Below are 22,811 nucleotides of genomic sequence, written 5' to 3' on the forward strand. Positions count from 1 at the left end.
CCCCCACAGCTGGGGCAAATTTGGCATCAGAACCCACTTTTTTCTGTAGTAGCTTCTGGTTTCTTTTTTTCCTTTTTCTTGAAAACGGCTGCGATATTGCCTGGAGAATTTATCTTGGGTATTGCACTTACAAAAGGAACTTAATCCTTTTTGGGGATGAAACTTGAAAGTTTTGTATCTGAATGACTGTGTTAAACACATGGCTTTGTCTTTTTTCTTTTCCTCAAGGATTCCAGCATCTCTAGAGCATGGTTTTAACCAAATTGCTCTTCTAGTGGAATTTGCTAAGGCCATGTTTTTTGCAGAAATCTTTACAACGTCTAGTGGAAAGTCACATAGAAATTCTGCGGCAGATTTTACGGTAGGTATGACATCTGTTCCAACAATTCTTTGAGACACACCTTCTTGAATGTCGGAAGATAATTCACTCAACCAGACTCGATTTGCCCGGGCTACATGTACAGAAGACATAGTTGCTTTTTGCAATGAGGCTAAATTGCAGTGAGCTCTAAACGCTTGTCTGTTTTTTTTTCCATTGTTTCTCCATAATTGTATTTAACACTGGATGCGCAGGTAGTGCACTAGAATGTTTTTTAGGAAAATAAAAAAGGCTTTCTTTATCTTGTGTTTCTTTCTCTTCTTCATTAGACTCCAGGAATCTTTTCACACGCTTTGCCAATTTCTCTTTGCGTCTTTTTTCGAAAGATAAAAATCTTCTGTAACAGAATCTAAATTTGAAGAACTATCAGAGTAAGCAGAACTAGTTGCTGTGGAGGAAACTGAATCTTCCTGCTGGTAATGATGGTGGTGAATCTTTCTCTTTTTATGATATGTTTCCACCAGTGCTATGGAGTCGGAGTCGAGGAGTCGGACGAAATTTTGGGTACCTGGAGTCGGCAAACAATGCACCGACTCAGACTCCTTCTAAGTTTTAGATTGGAATAAACAGAAGCAAGTTTAAATGTCCCAATTCACAAAAAGTTCAAATTAATGACTTCTCTACTGTAAGAATAAAGACCAATTCATTCCGTGCCTCACGTAACCGCAAAACGAACACGTTAAGTGACCGTGAAGAAGCCTGCATTTCATGTGCTTAACTAAATGGCACGCAACGCACAATTAGGAGCGGCAATACTTATACTTTACATAGTGTTGTGTTCTGCTGTTCTGCATGGGTAACCTAGCCTCTCACTGATAAGGGATTAAGTAAATATGTTTTTTGCAGGACTAGAGACACTTGTATAAGTGAAGGGAATGGAGGGTCAATAGTTCAAGACTGAAGCTGTAAACCATTGGAAACACTGCTGCCATTCAGCTAAGGCTATAAAAACTTGTAAACTCCGATTGTTAGCTTAAACTTCAAACATGACTATGGGATTCTATTAGGGAAATCATGTTTTATAATAAATGCCCCTTACTGGATCCTCCCACTGCCCTATCTTCAGCAGCAGATCAGCACACAAAAAGGAGAAGGCAGCAGCTTCTGCCCAACTACCTCTATTTGCTAGAAGAGCTTAGAAGAACTTGGTGGAACAGCTTCTTGGATTCAACTGTAAGTCTGAGTCGGAAGTACAAAAAACTGCGGAGTCTGAGTCGGAACATTTATTTACTGACTCCACAGCCCTGGTTTCCACAGGAGGCAACTGTATATGCTCTTTCATCCAAGAAAGAAACTTTTTAGCTTCTGTAACATAACCTACTTGCTCTGGACAACAGTTATCACAAAAATTGGAAGCAGAGTCGCTGCATAATGGTTGCAATAAAAATAAAAATTAAAACATATGTGGTATCGCCGCGTGCGTAAATGTCCGAACTATAAAAATCTAAAATATAATATCATTAGTAAAACTGCACGGTCAATGGCGTACGCGCAAAAAAATTTGGTCACTTTTTATAACAAGAAAATGAATAATAAGCGATCAAAAAGTCAGATCAAAACAAAAATGGTACCGCCCCATACATGGAACAATAAAAAAGTTATAGGGGTCAGAAGAGGGCAATTTTAAACGTATACATTTTCCTGCATGTAGTTATGATTTTTTTCTAAAGTAATACAAAATCAAACCTATATAAGTAGGTTATCATTTTAATTGTATGGACCTACAGAATAAAAGATAAGGTGTCATTTTTAATGAAAAATGTACTGCGTAGAAACTGAAGCCCCCCAAATTTAAAAAATGGCGTTTTTTATTCCATTTTGTTGCACAATGATTTTTCTTTCCGTTTTGCCGTAGATTTTTGGGTAAAATGACTGATGTTATTACATAGTAGAATTGGTGGCTCAAAAAAAAAAGCCATCATATGGATTTTTAGGTGCAAAATTGAAAGGGTTATGATTTTTAAAAAGTAAAGAGGAAAAAACGAAAGTGGAAAAACGCTATGTCCTTAAGGGGTTAAATAGCTTTTTGCAAACATATATTTTGCCATTTTTACAGTATAAATGCCCACCCCAAAATATGTTGAAATAACAATTGTTCTCTGCACAAATACTGCAGACTGTAAGCTTACTATAATAATACATTTTATTCATTTAATTAACTCATATATACCGTACAACTATTCTTTTCATGAGTATGGTCTGTAGAGCTAATGAGGTGAAATAGCAAAACAGAAGTCTAGCAAATAAAATGGGTGAGCTTCTTGAGGCCTAGATACTGGAGAAACACATTGATATAGTTGGGGTCACTGAGACATGGCTAGACTCCTCACATGACTGTTCTGTCTCAGAATCCATTCACACAATATATTAAATCTTGCGTGCATTTTATGAACGACATATTGATTATTTGGTCAGGGACAGAGTTACAGTTTACAGAGTTTGTGAACTATTTTAATGTGAGCAATAGAGTAAATATGAATTTCACTAGTTAGTTCGGAGGGAACTCCATAGATTTCCTTGACATTCGCCTCAGAATTATAGACTGAATTGGTCAGTAAAGGTTACCGAAAGGAGGTGGTGTCAGGCCCAAGGCCTGATTATGGAAACATACGTGTTTTTATTGTATCTGTGTATAACCTAAGACCTGGGGGTGAGAGGTCATTCAGACTGTGGGTTTGTGTATTGCTTTTTATTGGGGGTCTGGCTGTTTGTTTGTATCTCCTTTTGAAGTCAGAGGCTCTTTTGAAGCAGCAGGATGTAAGGGCACTCTGGTCCCATCATATAATTAACCAGATAAGAGGGCAGGGAACAGAGATGCCCCCCCCCCGGTGGGATCAGAGGGGAGGGGGGAATGGAGTCTCCCTCCAAAAAGGTAGAGATATAATATTTTAACAATGCTAGACTCAGTGGGGGACATGTATCAAAGATTTTACCCCTGTTCTGTGTGTATTTTTTGTGCAAAATTTTGCGCAAGCCCTTTTTTTGTGCATTTTTTGGCGCACGTTTTGGTAGAGCATGTCCTCCAGATGTGGCTGAATCAGGGTACCTTGGAGTGACATCTATAGTACACATGGATTTATTAACTGCGTACTTTTCCTTTTACACCAAAAATTTTGCCGCAAGAGCTGTTTTTTTTGCGCAAATGTAAGCCATCTTGGACTTAACGTAGCAAGATGCTCTAAATCATCGATTCTATTTTCCAAAGAGTGGATGAATGAGGAGATTACTATATTTACCCGCAATTTATGAAGCTCACTGCGCTTGATTGATAAATTTAGAGCTTCTGCACATAATTTAGAATTCGGGAAAAGGGGTAAAATGCTTCTACCACACACAAATAATGATACATGTCCCCCAGTGTGTTCAAGGCTGTGCAACAAGCTGACAAGACCATCCTAAGAACAGCTGGAACTCTCTCATGGTCTGCTATATCATCATGCTGTAAGAACTTCATCTTTTGTTTTCTGAACTTGTCTTGCAAAACTCTTTTATTTTTATACCTGTATGTCATTTGTTTCTGTATTTTTATATGCATAGCACTGTGATACCTTTTTATCAATCAGATTAAATGTTTAATTAATCAGCTCTGGTCTTTGATCTCTAAATATATGAGCTCACCTTTCTGAAGGCAGCTCTGGTGGAAACACGTTTATCTAAGGGTTAATTTGGTTACTTGCTGGGTCTAGTAGTGGATACCCCGAGATCTGGCGGCTTTAACCTTTGCACCATCACACGTCTTAGCTGGACTGATAGGGTGTGATCGTAATAGGTGGCAAAAAATTTCTTGCTACATTTCAATAGTTTGCATCCCTATACAGTGAAAAAAAGGAATCCCTTACAGGCATTTTACCAGATTAGAGGATCAATGAGAGAAGCTACTTAACATCAACAAGCTAATGAACTGGAGGTGAGATTACGAGAGAGACGGTATCCTGAAGGGTTAATTAGAGCAGGAAGATGTAAAGCAGACAGGAGGGATAGGAGCGAGATGTTAAAATGTAAGAAACAGATAACATTCAATAAAGAGAAGATAATTCACCTAAGAGTAAGATCAAAGAGCAATCTATTAGGAGAAATGGGTATATATCAGAAGGAAATGAGGACTTGAGCTTGGTTGCAAAAAGAAGACCTTTGGTAGCTTAAATATAAAAAAAATATAACCATAGGGGATACTTTGAAAAATGTCTCTGATAGAGGATGTAAAGAAAAGAAATCATGGATAAGAGATATAGTACCTTAGGGAAACATGCAATGTAAATCATGCAATTTTTGTAAATATAATCTGAATGCAAAAACCTTGAGGATGGGTGCTACAGTAAATTTTTTTGCCCATGCAGGTATTATTACGTGGGCAAGGCGTAGTGGCAATTGAGAATCCATATAAGAGAGCATTTTTATTCATTCCAATCAGGAAATGGAGCACCTTGCCTCTTGTCCCATATAATTAATGCCCACGGAGGAGATCCCGGAGTACTTTGTTTTGCCGGCATAGAACAAGTCAATGTTAAACCAGGCGAACAAAGAAACAAGAAGTCACAAAGAAAAACTACCTGGATTATAAAAACTGAAGCAATGGGCCCTCTAGGGTTAAATGATAGAGTGGACATGAATCCTTTCCTTTGACACCTACCTAGTTTGTTACGTCACGTAGTCAAATGGTTAGGTGGAAGCTTATGGTGATGTTTTTTTTTTTTTTTTTTTGTTAATGAACACCTATTTATGTGTATCTTCACTCCGGACTGAATCAGAGGCTAGTTGAAGCACACTAGAACTGCATTCAAGGCAAATGATGGTATATATTCCAGGTGGTGATTGACAATTGATGAATGTTTTTATATTAAATTGTTGACCTGTTTTACAGGATGAAAAAGTGGTAGAGTTGGTCATATATTTGCATGTTCCACATCTGGAGTGGCCACATTTATAATTTCCCCACATAGAGAGCCAGGTGTCATTTGTATTAGAGCTATGAAATTTGCTGGGTGACAGTGGTCTCTGTAATGTACGGGCCCTCCGGGGAATAATTCTTATACCTTTGTCTAATATTTGACCCACAACTTCATCAGCTCTCAAGAGGTAGATGTTTGTTAATGATATCACGGATGTCATAAAATTGTCTGGTTAAGGTGGTAGAAAATGTAGGAGTATATTGTGCACTTAGTTTTTTTTTTATAATTGTGAGTTTTTAGGTAGTAAGTAAGGTAGTAAGTAGCCTTCAGGGTTAGAATTCACAATACTCCTATTGGATGGGTCTCCTATATCCTAGCATGTAATCTTGTTTTGATATCTCTACATTCTGCTGCATAGGATATATAATCAGAGCATGCCCTTCTGGCATTAACGAATTCACCAATGGGCAAATTTTGAACCACATGTTGTGGATGACAGCTAGTAGCATGAAGCAAGCTATTTCCTGCACATGGCTTGTGGTATAATTTCGTATTGATACAATTGTTCTCTGCACAACCTGATAAAGAAACATCCCAAAAATTTGGATAATTGTCATCAAGGGACATGGTGAAAGACAAAGAAAATTCATCAGTGTTTATTGCCTGCGTCTGGGTCCCCTTCCACACTAGGAGGAGGTCATCTATATATCTCCAATACCAGCCAATCAGAATGAAAAAAGGATTGGCTGGTGAGCATAGAACAAGGAAAGTGGAAAATTTAGACCCCATGGGGCAACCCGTAATCTGTAGAAAGTATTCATCATCAAAACTAAAATAATTATTCTGTAAGAAAAAATGTAAAACCTGTAATATATATACTCCTTGAGATCATTGTCATAAGTACTGTATTTGTTCCAATAATGAGCAATAGCAGTAATGGCATGGTTATGGAGAATGCCGGTATATTTGAACAAATATGACCAACTCTACCACTTTTTCATCCTGTAAAACAGGTCAACAATTTAATATAAAAACATTCATCAATTGTCAATCATCACATGTATTATATACCATCATTTGCTTTGAATGCAATCTGCAATATGTAGGTTGCACTACAAGGAAGCTCAGATTAAACCAATCGAAAACAAAGAAATATACAGTCACCATACATATTAAGGAAAGGAGAGTGCGTGCCTCCCAGCCAGCATATGCACCCTCAGGAAACCTGGTTGAGGCATACATGGAAACAGCATGGATGTGAGCATACATGACAGAAGCAAACAAAATGAAACAAAAAATAACTAGGTAAGGCATAATTCAATACAACCTAAGAAACTAAAGGTTCAGAGAAGCAGAACCTTCAAAAGGTTGTTGGGCAATAGTCCACTCTGAAGCCAAGGCTTAGAACTAACACAACCATCCTGAATTTATAGAACAGCAGGTGATACTATACTGCCAGCTCAGGTGACCGACCACTCTTTCCACAGATAGAGAAAATCTGTGGAACTCTGTGGGCGTTTCTGTTCTTGCGGGGAGAGTCCCCAAGATTGAAGGAGACTCTGTTCTTCCTGTAATGAACGAATGATGTGCAAAGTCTCCCCTCGATGAACAAGCAGGCGGGCTGGAAACCCCCAGTGGTATGCGATGTTAGCGTTATGGAGCGCTAGGGTAATGGGCAGAAGAGACCAGCTAGTTTGTAACGTTGCTTGAGACAAATCAGTGTACACTGAGACAGCGTGGAAAGGGGCTGGCAAGCCGCTATTCTGTCTAGAATATTCCATCACTTGTTCCTTTATGGTAAAGAAATGGACCCTCGCTAATGTCTCTGGGTACAGAATCATCAAGATGACGAGGTCTAGGGATCCTTTGTACACTGTCAAGATCTAGATCCTCTAGAGCCTGAGGTCAGCAGTTAGGTAGGAACGCTTTAATTACAGACAGATACACAGAAGGGGCGGCGGCACAACTGACAACTGACCCGGTCCCAATTATTGGGGTGCGTAATGGAAGTCACACTGAAAACTTTATGGAAAGAATCGCACTCACCAAATCCAGGGACATCAAGTATCAGCTTTATTGAAGGAACTCAGGACATCAGCAAACAGAAAACATGCAGCGTTCCAAAGTGGCAGGAAGTCAGGTGAGCGGGCGAGTGGAACACATGTGAGGGGTGTAGGCAGTAGGGCAACGAATCATTTCACGTCCTGAATGACGCTTCATCCGGCCGCTTTAATTACAGAGCAGACGTAGGCTGGGAGAACTGTTTCAGGGACAGCTTAATATTGTTGTGGCGGCTCCTGTCTTCTAGGTCCGCCACCTTGGACCTGAGCTGCGCAACTTCTCACCATCACACTACCTCTGCTCCACAGATGGGCTGGCTATTTGTCAGCCTGTGATATCCACCCCTTAATGCTAGATATATGTGCGGTGTGCCCTTCGCTCCCTGCTGCCTGTTTTTTCTTCTCCATTTTCCCTCCATTAATTTACTTTTTTATTTTATAGATTCTGGGATATTATGAATGAATGTTATATTATCTGCTAATGTATCTGCTAGCAATAGTATCCCGATCCTTGGTCTGCACCGCGCGAGTTATTTTCCGAGTCTCGCGGGATGACGGTGGTGGACGCACCACGTCATCGCGTATGCGCGATGCAGACCAAGATGGCGCCAGGTACTGGGAGCATGTCACTTAAACAGGTGAATAATATATGAATCATCTATGTGTAAAATCCCTATTGGTTGATATGATGTATATATACCCCCACAAACTAGATCTGGTCATACTCCCTGAGGAAGCCAAACGGCGAAACGACGTTGGGGTACTGGCGTTGTGTGGGTAGGTACTGTCTATGTCTCCTAGACTGTGTTCTGTGAGTGGGGAAGCTCTATATTTATGTTGCTCATTGCGCTTAAGACGTGCGGGTGTTGATTTTTATCCCGCAGCTTTATCTGGGCTCTTATCTGCACTTTGTTACTCCTGTCTTCCTGAACACCCGCTGGAGGGCATTTGTACAGTGACCTCCTGATCTATGTATTGATATCTGTGCAATTCTTGCATGACTTTTATGTGTAACTTATTTTTTGTTATACTGGTGGCCCTACTCTTTAGGTAGGAATAGTTAGGCTGTTTTTGCATTTATGCTAATTAATGATACATTTCCTACCTCACTAACTCCAGTTTTTGTCTGGCTATACTGTCCTTTTTAATTGTTTTTATCAAATGATGTTCTCAATAAAGTTTATTATTAACGTATGGAGTGGATATTTGAAACCGTGGGCTGTGCAAATGAAAATTTACATTTTTAATTTTCATGGACCACTGTTCAAAATATCTGTCAAGACACCTGTGGGGTGTCAATGCTCACTGCACCCCTTATTACATTCTGTGAGGGGTTTAGTTTCCAAACTACGGTCCCATGTAGTGGGGGTGTCCACTGTTTTGGCAGCATGTGGGCTTTGTAAATGCACATGGCCATAATTTCCAGCCAAATTTTCTCTCCAGAACCCAAATTTTGCTCCTTCTCTTCTGAGCATTGTAGTGCGCCCGCAGAGCACTTTACATGCACATATAGGAGCTGTAATTATGCAACAGCTGTAGGCACACTAGTTGGGAACCCTAACCCAGCGTTTCACAACCAGTGTACCTTCAGCTGTTGCAAAACTTTCAGCATTCATTGACAGCCGAAGGGCATGCTGGGAGTTATAGTTATGCAACAGCTGGAGGCACACTACTACAACTCTCAACATGTCCTTTCCATACATGCTGGGTGTTGTAGTTGTTGAACAGCTGGAGGCACACATTTTCAGCTGTTGCATTACTAAAACTCCCAGCATGCATGGGCAGCAAAAGGGCATTCTGGGAGTTGTAGTTGTGCCTCCAGCTGTTGCATAACTACAGCTGCCAGCATGCCTTTTGGCTGTGCATGCTGGGAGTTGTACTAATGTGACAGCAGGAGGCACACAGGCCTCACCTCCTGCTGTATCCTCCCCCCCCCCCCCCGCTGCTGCCAAGGGACCCTGCCGCTGCCTCCGCCAACGGAACCCCACTGCCCATCGGACAGGTAAGGGACCTCCTCCGATGCCGGGACACCACCTATCGTCGTCCCGACCGACCAGTCACGCAATCATGAGGTGGCATCTGTGCCACCTCACTCCTCCTGGGCAAGGATAATTGGTGCAGTCTCGAACAGCACCAATCACCCTTTCTTTCCGGGTCACCGAAGACCCGAATGGCCCGGAAATTGTCAGAATTGACCAGCGAATCATGGCAATTGACGATATTGGGGTGGAGGGGGGGGGCATTGGTGTCAGGACCTTTCCTTTTTCAATTTAGCTGAACCTTGTACCCAATTAATATCTATCTAGTTAAAATCTCCCATTATTACCACTGTACCCATCCATGCAGCCCTCTCTTTTTGTGTATGCAATTGACCTCTATCTCCTCAGTATTGTTAGGGGGTCTATAGATTACACCAAAAATGATCTTTTCGTTGTTTGTTTCTTTTTGTAATTCTACTTACAAGGATTTTCGTATTACCTCTAACATAAAAACATGCTCCGCCATCTTTTCTGTTTGCCCTATCCTTGCAAAGCAGTGTAAACCCATGCCGCTTGACAGCCCAGTCATGTGAGGAGTCTTTCCAAGTCTGTGACAAGCCTCAACAGAGCAAACAACTTATTCTTGGACATTTGGTTCCCCTTTCTAGACTCTTGAAATTTAAAAGTATATGTTCATCTTTTGTTTGAATATTTGTTATAAAATATAATTATTTTAAATGGAATAGGGAAAAAATTACCTTAGTCCCTACATTCTTGGAATCATCAGGTCCCAGACATCAAATTTCAACCAGTGGTGATGTATTAGCATATCCAAGGCAGATATAACATTATAAGGCTCTATACCTACATTTAGGGCCTGTGTTTCGGTGAATGAGTTGAACTCTTAAAACGTACCTGTCATAGTGCAAAAAAAATAAAAATAAAAAATAAAAGTGATGTTACTCAGTACCTAATCCCGATCATGTACATATCATTTCTATGTATCTAGGACCCATATATCCCTAACAAATAGCATTTATATGTTGCTCACTTGCTTTGTGTTCTTGCCTTCTGGAGGGGGCTTGTCAGTCTCTCTCCCTGACTGTCGGTGACTCAGTCTGCAAATCACTGCACAGTAGTTTTAATGCATATATTTTCTAGCTGGATGCTAATCAACATTTATCATTTATCAATGATATAGAGTATGGTATTAACAGCTCTGTTTCTATCTTTGCAGATGACACCAAGCTTTGTAGCATGGTACAGTCTATAGAGGATTTGCATAAGTTACAAGATGACTTGGATAGACTAAGTGTCTGGGCATCCACTTGGCAAATGAGGTTCAATGTGGATAAATGTAAAGTTATGCATCTGGGTACTAATAACATGCATGCGTCGTATGTCTTTAGGAGGATTAAACTGGCAGAGTCACTGGTAGAGAAGGATCTGGGTGTACTTGTAGATCACAGACTACAGAATAGCATGCAATGTCAGGCTGCTGCTTCCAAAGCCAGCAGGATATTGTCATGTATCAAAAGAGGCATGGACTCAAGGGACAGGGACATAATACTCCCCCTTTATAAAGCATTGGTACGGCCTCACCTGGAATATGCTGTTCAGTTTTGGTCGCCTGTTCATAAAAGGGACACTGCGGAGTTGGAAAGGGTGCAGAGACGCGTGACTAAACTAATATGGGGCATGGAACATCTTAGCTATGAGGAGCAATTAAAGGAGTTACTATTGTTTAGTCTTGAGAAGAGACGTTTAAGGGGGGATATGATAAATGTATATAAGTATATAAATGGCCCATACAAAAAATATGGAGAAAAACTGTTCCAGGTTAAACCCCCCCCCCCAAAGGACGAGGGGGCACTCCCTCCTTCTGGAGAAGAAAAGGTTTAGTCTAAAGGGGCGACACGCCTTCTTTACCGTGAGGACTGTGAATTTATGGAACGGTCTACCTCAGGAACTGGTCACAGCAGGAACAATTAACAGCTTTAAAACAGGGTTAGATACATTCCTGGAACAAAATAACATTAATGCTTATGCAGAATTATAAAACTACATCCCTTTCCCTTATCCCCTTACACCCTTCACTTCAATTCCCTGGTTGGACTTGATGGACGTATGTCTTTTTTTGAACCATACTAACTATGTAACATAGCTGTCACTGTGTGTCATTCAGCTTTCACAGATTCCTGAATGTCTGATCATAGAAAGCTTTGGCTGTGCAAGCATGCTGGGAGCTGTAGGTTTGCATTGCAACAGCTGGAGCTGCAGAGTTCGTAAAGCACTGTGTTATAGTTTTGCAACAGCTAAAGGCAACACTGCTCTAACTCCCAGCATGCCCACATATCCTTTGTCTGCAGTTTTGCAAGAGCTGGAGGCACACAGCTGGAGAATACACAGCTCTAGCTGAGTTTTACAAAGATTTTACCCCCACCTGTTGCTAAACTACAACTCCCAACACGGGAGTTGTAGTTATGAACAGCTGAAGGCTGCAGTGGTGCAATGGTGATACTACTCCTATACTGGATACCAACACACTTTATGGCCGGTATCCAGTATGCTGCAAAATACAGAGAAGCCTGTCTGCATAAAAGATTTTTTAGTAAAATTTTTTTTTTTTTTAAATGTATAATTTAAAAAGTCATCTTATCAGTAGTACTACAAAATATAAAACTTTTTTCATAATGTCAGTGTTTTATTATAATTTATTTTTTTTATATTGACGTCCCTTTTATTTTTATTTTTTTAATTGAACAAAATTCTCTTCTTTATTTTATGTTGTAGAAAACACACAGACTGGAATAAACTAATTTTGGTTCATATGTGGCCAGTTACTGTATGCAAGGTAAGTTGCATGATCTTTATAACAGAGATTATTTCAAAGAGTTACTGTTATTTTTAAGACAATGAAAATGCTCAAGTCAGTGTAGTAATGTGCCATAAGACCTGAATGCATAATAATATACATGTTTTATATGTAAAATACCTTTTGATCGATGCATTACTATTCTCAATCTGCTTGCAGACCTCATAAAGGCTGGGCGTGTTTCTTAAGAACCATGCCAAACTTTCTCCTTTCCTCCCCCCTCCCCCTCGCCTGTCATGAGGCCTGCACAAACCACAAACTTTTTTACATGTGCAAAGCTGTGCCCAAAGTGCATGCTTTTTAAAAAAAAAATTTTAATTAGATAAAAAAATGTTTTTAACTCTAATGCAGCTATGTGAACCTATATGGTGCACACACACAAAAAATAAGTTCATAAAATGACCAAAGAGAAACTATCTTGCATATAAATAATAATTTGCACCTTGTATTGCTGGTCATGGAAATGCTTCTTTTCTGAAAAGACTTCAAGCTGTTTGCATCTCACAGGGGATCAGCCCACACAGGTGAAAGCTGAATTATACACTGCACTGAAGCACAGTAGGGAGATAACCACATCCCACTTCCCCCTCAGAAAATGGTCAAAATAACTAGTTGCTATGAGCAAAAATACTTGATTACCAGGGTTCGTTTGCAAAATTAAAGAGACCCCTAGTGCCCGTTTTCTTTAAAAAAAATAAATAAATTTTACAATTTTTTCATATCTTTAGGGATTCATTTTTTATAATGAAGTGTATTATGAAAACGCTTTGTGTTAAATGAGTTGTTTAAAACTTGTTTCGAACAACAGTAATGCATTAAATGGTCAATGTCATTTCAAACAACTTAACTCCATTTTATGTGATCTGTAATATATTTGTAAATCTCTTCTCTTACCAAATATTGCTTCTTAGCCCATAGAAAAAAAAGCCCTAAAGTTTTGGCATAGTGCCCAACTGTTGAGATTAAACCTCCAGTAGAAAACAGCTGATCACTATATTCAAATGCACAACCAAATAATGATGAATAATATATAACCTTTATTAAGAAACACAACACACAGTTAAAAACACTTAAAAAGATACAATCCTAGGTGGAGGAAAGATAAGCCTCAAAACACCAGGCCCCCCCCTTTCCTCCACCTAGGATTGTATCTTTTTAAGTGTTTTTAACTGTGTGTTGTGTTTCCTAATAAAGGTTATATATTATATATCATTATTTGGTTGTGCATTTGAATATAGTGATCAGCTGTTTTCTACTGGAGGTTTAGTTGTATATTTCGGTCACTGTTTGCACCCAATTTAATATATTATTATTTTGGTGGTGCCCATCCACTCTTTTCTTTCTCCAACTGTTGAGATTAAAACACTTTTATCATCACTACTAGCTGAGTACCCGACGCTGCCTGTTTTTTTTCCTACATAATCCTTGTGGGGGAGGAAAAGCAACAGAGGAGAAATCTTTTGTCATCATATCCCATCCTTAAATCCTGACCCCATATCCTCTCCTCATATCCCGACCCCAAATCCCCTCATATTCCGACCTCATATCCTGTCCTCGTATCGTGACCTCATTTCTCGTCCTCATTTCTCGTCCTCATATCCCGTCCTCCTATCCGACCTCCTATCCGACCTCATATCCTGACCTATCCTGTCCCCATATCCCGCCCCAATATCTTGTCCCCATATCCCAACCTCAAATCCCAACATCATATGCCATATCCCAACCTCATATCCCAACATCATATGCCATACTCATATCCCTTCCCCATATCCCTTTCCCTCATATCCCTTCCCCATATTCCCACCTCATATCCGACTTCATATCCCATCCTCATATCCCGATCTCCTATGTCTTCCTCATATCCTGTCTCCATATCCTGACCTTATATCCCTATCTCATATCTTGTCCTCATATCCTGACCTCATATCCCGTCCTCATATACCGTCCTCATATACCGACCCCATATCCTGTCCTTATAGCCAATCCTCATTTATAATCCTCATATCCCGTCCTCCTGAAAATAAGAGTTGTAGCTTATAGGGTGGGCATGTCTTTGCGAGATGAGTCATGCAATGCTTGCCAGCCGGATTGACGCATTAACCAAGATATGCAGAGCGGAGCTTGTGGAGTAAGGTATCAGAGGTCCCATATACTTGTATGGGACTTAAGACAAAAACACCATCCTTCACATATGGGGGTAGGTTAGGGATAATTTAACTTTTATATATTTTTATTTGACATATAAGTAACGTGATCAAGTATTATCGAAATATCTCCAGCCATACTGAGGTTGTGCTGGAACATACATAATTTGGCCATAATCTTCAATTTTCGGTATATGCTAATTAGGTGCTAATAGGCACTCTGACGTCAGTGCCGCCTGCCGCAGCGCCGCACGCCTCATAAAAATTGAGGAATATTGATGAGTTTGTCGGCGCTTGGTAGGCAGCACTGATATCAGAGTGCCAGTTAGCACCTCATTAGCATATACCGAATATAGTAGATTAAGGCCAAATGGCGCGGCGGATCCGGGTACGGTAAGCATCAAACTGATCAGCATCCCCCGCATTACCGGCCAGTACAGCTGGTTAGTGCGGGGGGAGAAAGGTGACACTTTTCCTTTTTAAAGTCCAGTGCAATTCTATGGGAAATGTATGTTCCAGCATAACCTCTGTATGGCTGGAGACATTTCGATAATACTTGATCACATGTTACTTATATGTCAAATAAAAATAAATAATAGTTAAATTAACGCTAACCTACCCCCATATGTGAAGGATGGTGTTTTTGTCTTAAGTCCCATACAAGTATATCAGCCAGTACTGCTGGTTAGTGTGGGGGGAGAAAGATGACAGTTTTCCATTAAACAAAAACCCCGCCCCTCCAAAATGGGGGTAGGTTAGGGTTAAATTAACTATCCTATATTTTTAGTGGACGTACAGGTATCATGTGACCCAGTAGTATCGAAATATCTCCAGCTGTTTGGAAGTTATGCAGTAACATATATTTCCCATAGACTTGCATGGGACTTTAACCCATTAAGGACCAAGGACGTACCGGTACGTCCTTGGTCCTGCTCTTCTGATATAACGTGGGGTTACACAGTAACCCCGCGTCATATCATGGCGGGCCCGGCGTCATAGTGAAGCCGGGACCCGCCTCTAATAGCGCGCAGCGCCGATCACGGCGCCGCGCGCTATTAACCCTTTAGCCGCGCGCTCAGAGCTGAGCCGCGCGGCTAAAAGTGAAAGTGAAAGTTCCCGGCTAGCTCAGTCGGGCTGTTCGGGATAGCCGCGGCTAATCGCGGCATCCCGAACAGCTGACAGGACAGCGGGAGGGCCCCTTCCTGCCTCCTCGCTGTCCGATCGCCGAATGACTGCTCAGTGCCTGAGATCCAGGCATGAGCAGTCATGCGGCAGAATCGTTGATCACTGGTTTCTTATGAGAAACCAGTGATCAACATAGAAGATCATTGTATGCAGTGTTATAGGTCCCTATGGGACCTATAACACTGCAAAAAAAAAAGTGAAAAAAAAAAGTGAATAAATATCATTTAACTCCTCCCCTATTAAAAGTTTGAATCACCCCCCTTTTCCAATAAAAAAAAAAAAAACAGTGTAAATAAAAATAAACATGTGGTATCACCGCGTGCGGAAATGTCCGAATTATAAAAATATATCATTAATTAAACCGCTCAGTCTATGGCGTGCGCGCAAAAAAATTCCAAAGTCCAAAATAGTGCATTTTTGGTCACTTTTTATATCATTTAAAAATGAATAAAAAGTGATCAATAAGTCCTATCAATGCAAAAATGGTACAGTTAAAAACTTCAGATCACGGCGCAAAAAATGAGCCCTCATACCGCCCCATACACGGAAAAATAATAAAAAGTTATAGGGGTCAGAAGATGACAATTTTAAACGTATTAATTTTCCTGCATGTAGTTATGATTTTTTCCAGAAGTCCGACAAAATCAAACCTATATAAGTAGGGTATCATTTTAATCGTATGGACCTACAGAATACATATCAGGTGTAATTTTTACCGAAAAATGTACTACCTAGAAACGGAAGCCCCCAAAAGTTACAAAACAGCGTTTTTTTTTCAATTTTGTCGCACAATGATTTTTTTTCCCGCTTCACCATAGATTTTTGGGCAAAATGACTGATGTCATTACAAAGTAGAATTGGTGGCGCAAAAAATAAGCCATCATATGGATTTTTAGGTGTAAATTTGAAAGAGTTATGATTTTTTAAAGGCAAGGAGCAAAAAACGAAAATGCAAAAACGGAAAAACCTCCGGTCCTTAAGGGGTTAAACAAAAACCCTAACTCTCGCAAATTGTGGTGGGTAAGGGTTACATTACCTAACCTATGTTTGTTGTTGACATATAAGTAACGTGCACCAAGTTTCATGGTAATATCTTCAGCGGTTTGGAAGTGATACTGGAACATACACACATACATACACACATTGGGGGAGATTTATCAAAGGATTTAGACTGGTTTTTCTTGTCTAAATTTGTCGCACAGAAAGTCGCAGTCTAAATATGTGCGACTTTTCTGCGACTTTTGCTCTAGAGGATTTTTAGAACATGATGCATGCAAGTCTATTTTAGACTGAAATGCATTGAAAAATGCATTGGTGCTGAATTTATCAAAAGCGACTTTTCAGCGACAAGTCGCATAGGCTGAAAGTACGCCGAAATGTCAGACCATGTTGGAGCAGGTTTAAATATAGACTAAAGCATAGATCATGCAGTCTGTGCACAGAATTTATCAAGAGCTGTGCGCCATTTGAAAAATTAGGTGCACAATAGACCAGACTAACCCTCTGTAGTTTGGTCTATATTGATGCTGGACATAGACAACTTTGATAAATGTCCCCCATTGAGTTTTATATATACTAGCTGAGTACCCGGCGTTGCCTGGTTTTTCCTTCCTAATCTTTGTTGTGGAGGAAAATCAACAGAGGAAGCTTTTGACTTGGTATCCCATCCTCATATATTGTTGTCATATCCCGTCCTCCTATCCCATCCTCCTATCCCGTCCTCCTATCCCATCCTCCTATCTCGACTTCCGATCCCGTCCCCATATCTCATCCTCCTTTCCCGTTTTCATATCTTGACCTCCTGTCTCGACCACCTATCCCGACCTCCTATCCTGTCCTCTTTTCTTGACCTTCTATCTCGAACTCCTATCCCATCCTCCTGTCTCGACCTCCTAGCTCGACCTCCTAACTCGACCTGTAATATGTGTACCAGGTATTGAAATATCTCAAGCCGTACAGAAGTTATGTGGGAGCATACGTTTCCCATTGATTTGCATGGGACTTAAAACAAAAACCCTGACCCTCACAAATGGGGGTAGTTAAGGGTTAAATTAACTATCATATACCTTACGTGGACTTATAAGTAACATGTGACCAAGTATTATTGAAATATCTCCAGTTGTTTGGAAGTTATGCAGTAACATATATTTCCCATAGACTTGTATGAGACTTTAAACAAAAACCCTGACCCTGGCAAATGGGGGTGAGTAAGGGTTAAATTACCTATCCTATGTTTGTTGTTGACATATAAGGAACATGTGTGCCAAATATCATGTTAATATCTTTACCCGTTTGGACGTGATGCTGGAACATACACACATACATACACACACATTGAGTTTTATATGTATAGATACAGTGAGGCAAAAAAGTATTGTGCGCAACCAATTGTGCAAGTTCTCCCACTTAAAAAGATGAGAGAGGCCTGTAATTTTCTTCATAGGTACACTTTAACTATGAGAGACAGAATGGGGGTAAAGAATCCAGGAAATCACATTGTAGGATTTCTAATGAAGTAATTGGTAAATTCCTCGGTAAAATAAGTATTTGGTCACCTACAAACAAGCAAGATTTCTGGCTCTCACAGCCCTGTAACTTCTTTAAGAGTCTTCTCTATCCTCCACTCGTTACCTGTATTAATGGCACCTGTTTGAGATTGTGGACAAGTGTCTTTTATACTGACAACAAGTTCAAACAGTCACACTCCAAACTCCACTATGGCCAAGACCAAAGAGCTGACAAAGAGCTGACACCAGAAACAAAATTGTAGACCTGCACCAGGCTGGAAGACTGAATCTGCAATAGGCAAGCAGCCTGATGTGAAAAAATCAACTGTGGGAGCAATTATTAGAAAATGGAAGACCTACAAGACCAATGATAATCTCCCTCGGTCTGGGGCTCCACGCAAGATCTCACCCGGGGTGTCAAAATATCACAAGAATGGCGAGCAAAAATCCCAGAACCACCCGGGGGGGGGGGGGAGGGGGGGCATCGAAGTAGTGAATGACCTGCAGAGAGCTGGGACCAAAGTAACAAAGGCTACCATCAGTAACACACTACGCCACCAGGGACTCAAATCAACCAGTGCCAGATGTTTCCCCCTGCTTAAGCCAGTAAATGTCCGGGCCCATCTGAAGTTTGCTAGAGAGCATTTGGATGATCCAGAAGACGACTGGGAGAATGTCATATGGTCAGATGAAACCAAAGTAAAACTTTTTGGTAAAAACTTAACTCGTCGTGTTGGGAGGAGAAAGAATGCCGAGTTGCATCCAAAGAACACCATACCTATTGTTACATAGTTACATAGTTAGTTACATAGTTAGTATGGTTGAAAGAAGACATACGTCTATCAAGTCCAACCAGGGAATTGAAGGGAAGGGTGTAAGGGGATAAGGGGAAGGGATGTAGTTTTATAATTCTGCATAAGCATTAATGTTATTTTGTTCCAGGAATGTATCTAACCCTGTTTTAAAGCTATTAATTGTTCCTGCTGTGACCAGTTCCTGAGGTAGACTGTTCCATAAATTCACAGTCCTTATGGTAAAGAAGGCGTGTCGCCCCTTTAGACTAAACCTTTTCTTCTCTAGACGGAGGGAGTGCCCCCTCGTCCTTTGGGGGGGTTTAACCTGGAACAGTTTTTCTCCATATTTTTTGTATGGGCCATTTATATACTTATATACGTTTATCATATACCCCCTTAAACGTCTCTTCTCAAGACTAAACAATTGTTTTCCTTTAATTGCTCCTCATAGTTAAGATGTTCCATGCCCCATATTAGTTTAGTAGCACGTCTCTGCACCCTTTCCAGCTCCACAGTGTCCCTTTTATGTACAGGTGACCAAAACTGAACAGCATATTCCAGGTGAGGCCGTACAAAAGCTTTATAAAGGGGGAGTATTATATCCCTGTCCCTTGAGTCCATGCCTCTTTTGATACATGACAATATCCTGCTGGCTTTGGAAGCAGCAGCCTGACATTGCATGCTATTCTGTACTGTGAAGCATTGGGGTGGAAATATCATGCTTTTGGGCTGTTTTTCAGCAAAGGGACCAGGATGACTGACCCGTGTAAAGGAAAGAATGAATGGGGATATGTATCATGAGATTTTGAGTGAAAACCTCCTTCCATCAGCAAGGGCATTGACGATAAAACGTGGCTGGGTCTATCAGCTTGACAATGATCCCAAACACACCGCCCAGGCAACAAAGGAGTGGCTTTGTGTGAAGCATTTCAAGGTCCTTGAGTGGCCTAGCCATTCTCCAGATCTCAACGCCATAGAAAACCTTTGGAGGTAGTTGAAAGTCAGTGTTTCCCAGCGACCGCCCCAAAACATAACTGCTCTAGAGGAGATCTGCATGGAGGAATGGGCCAAAATACCAGCAACAGTGTGAGAAAACCTTTTGAAGACTTATAGAACACATTTGACCTCTGTCATTGCCAACAAAGGGTATATAACAAAGTACTGAGATTAACTTTTGTTATTGACCAAACACTTATTTTCCACTATAATTTGCAAATACGTTCTTTAAAATTCAGACAATGTGATTTTAAGGATTTTTTGTCTCATTATGTCTCTTAGTTGAGGTATACCTATGATGAAATTTACAGGCCTCTTTCATCTTTTTAAGTGAGAGAACTTGGCATGGCAGAGAGGAGTAATTGCTGTGTTAGTACTGCTGGCAAACAACCCAGTTCTGGTCCTATCCACTGAAATAGAGAGAATGAGATATAGCTGTGCACCATGGAGGGGACTGTCACAAGTTTAGGATCAGCCGTAAAAGTGTTTTAGCACTCTAAAGGGTTAATTTAATAAAACCATGCATTTTTTCCTTTTGAATGTACAGGTACACTTTAACCCCTTAACCTCTTAAGGACCAATGACTTTGTGGAACGTTATGGCACCCTGGGCTTTAAGGACCAATGACGTTCCACAACGTCATGGCGTTTTCCGGTCCCTGACGCTCGCCGGGCAGAGATCGGAACCGGATGCCTGCTGAAATGCTTCAGCAGGCATCCAGGGCAAACACAGAGGGGGGCCATGTAGGCCCCCCATGTCGGCGATCGCCGCAAATCGCAAATGAAATCGCCCTTGCGATACCGGGCTGATCGGATCTCTGGGACCCGACCGCCCGGTAATTTTGCATGATCCCGGCTGTCACAGACAACCAGGACCATGCTAACGTATAGGAGCGAGCTGGCAAACCTGCCACCTCCTCCTATTCCCTGCAATCCGTCGGTTAGTTAACCGACCAATCGCAGGGGGGGGGGGGCGCGGTTACTTCCTCCCACCCTGCCCGGCCCCTGGAAGTCCGGAGAGGACGGGAGGAAGACCGGGGGACACGGCGGGGGACGGGGGAGTGCTGGGGCCTGTCCCCGGTACTTACCTCGTCCCTGAAGACCCAGATCCCGGCGATGAAGACGGCGGCGGCGACAGGTGAGTAGATCTTGAGCCGCGGTCGGGCCCTTTACAGCAATGCACGTCGCCGTAAAGCGACATGCATTGCTGTATTGGGACCCTGTATACTACAACTCCCACAATGCCCAGACAGCCCTTGGCATCTGGAGGTCCACAGTTTGGAGACCACTGTGCCCTTCCAGATGTTGCAAAACTACACATCCTCAGCATGCCCTTACTGTCCAGGCATGCTGGGAGTTGTAATTCTGTAACATCTGGAAGGGCTCAGATTGGGAACCACTGTATTAGTGGTCTGCAAACTGTAGTCCTCCAGATGTTGCAAAACTACAACTCCAAGCATGCTGGGAGTTGTAGTTCGGCAACATCTGGCTCTAAAGATGTTGCCGAACTACTACTTCCAGCATGCCTGAGAATGTTTGGGAGTAGTGGTTTTGCAACAACTGGAGGCACACCGGTTGGGAAACATTGTCTGTTTCCTAACTCAGTGTTTCCCAACCTGTGTGCCTCCAGCTGTTGCAAAACTATAACTACCAGCATGCACTGATAGACTGTACATGCTGGGAGTTGTAGTTTTGCAACAGCTGGAGGTTCCCCCCCTGTGAATGAACAGGGTACATTCACATGGGCAGGGGGCTTGCAGTGAGTATCAGGCTGCAAGTTTGCGATGCAGCACATTTTGCGCGGCAGCTCAAACTCGCAGCGGGAAACTCGCTGTAACCCCCCGCCCGTGTGACTGTACCCTAAAAACACTACACTACACTAACACAAAATAAAATAAAAAGTAAAAAACACTACATATACACATACCCCTACACAGCCCCCCTCCCCTCCCCAATAAAAATGAAAAACGTCTGGTATGCCACGGTTTTCAAAATGGAGCCTCCAGCTGTTGCAAAACAACAACTCCCAGTATTGCCGTACAGCCGTTGACTGTCCAGGCATGCTGGGAGTTTTGCAACAGCTGGAGGCACCCTGTTTGGGAATCACTGGCGTAGAATACCCCTATGTCCTTCCCTATGCAAATCCCTAATTCAGGCCTCAAATGCGCATGGTGCTCTCACTTTGGAGCCCTGTCGTATTTCAAGGCAACAGTTTAGGGCCACATATGGGGTATCGCCGTTCTCGGGAGAAATTGCCTAACAAATTTTGGGGGGCTTTTTCTCCTTTCACCCCTTATGAAAAGGTGAAGTTGGGGTCTACACCAGCATGTTAGTGTAAAAAAATAAATTTTTTACACTAACATGCTGGTGTTGCCCCATACTTTTCATTTTGACAAGAGGTAAAAGGGAAAAATGCCCCCCAAAATTTGTAATGAAGTTTCTCCCGACTATGGAGATACCCCATATGTGGGCGCAAAGTGCTCTGGGGGCGCACAACAAGGTCTAGAATGGAGAGTGCACCATGTACATTTGAGGTAAATTTCACAGGGGTGGCTGATTGTTACAGCGGTTTTGACAAACGCAAAAAAAAAACACATGTGACCCCATTTCGGAAACTACACCCCTAACGGAATGTAATGAGGGGTGCAGTGAGAATTTACACCCCACTGGTGTCTGACAGATCTTTGGAACAGTGGGCTGTGCAAATTAAAAATTTTGTACAGCCCACTGTTCCAAAGATCTGACAGACACAAGTGGGGGGGTACATGCTCACTGTACCCCTTGTTACGTTCCTCAAGGGGTCTAGTTTCCAAAATGGTATGCCATGTGGGGGTTATTTTGCTGTCCTGGCACCATAGGGGCTTCCTAAATGCGACATGCCCCCCGAGCAAAATTTGCTCTCAAAAAGCCAAATATGACTCCTCTTCTGAGCATTGTAGTTCGCCCGTAGTGCGCTTCAGGTCAACTTATGGGGTACCTCCATACTCGGAAGAGATGGGGTTAC

General features: G+C 41.6%; 1 protein-coding gene across 1 annotated transcript in view; it reads left to right on the forward strand.

Moving 5' to 3' along the window:
• Positions 1-22,811, forward strand: part of RNASET2 (ribonuclease T2) — a 262,828-nt gene that overhangs the window by 65,681 nt on the left and 174,336 nt on the right. Inside the window, exon 4 of the mRNA XM_056563618.1 lies at positions 12,101-12,161. Within this exon, the coding sequence (XP_056419593.1) occupies positions 12,101-12,161 (61 nt within the window). The remainder of the gene's footprint in view (positions 1-12,100; positions 12,162-22,811) is intronic.

The sequence above is a fragment of the Hyla sarda genome, chromosome 3 (assembly GCF_029499605.1).
Source record: "Hyla sarda isolate aHylSar1 chromosome 3, aHylSar1.hap1, whole genome shotgun sequence".
In the NCBI taxonomy this organism is placed as follows: domain Eukaryota; kingdom Metazoa; phylum Chordata; class Amphibia; order Anura; family Hylidae; genus Hyla; species Hyla sarda.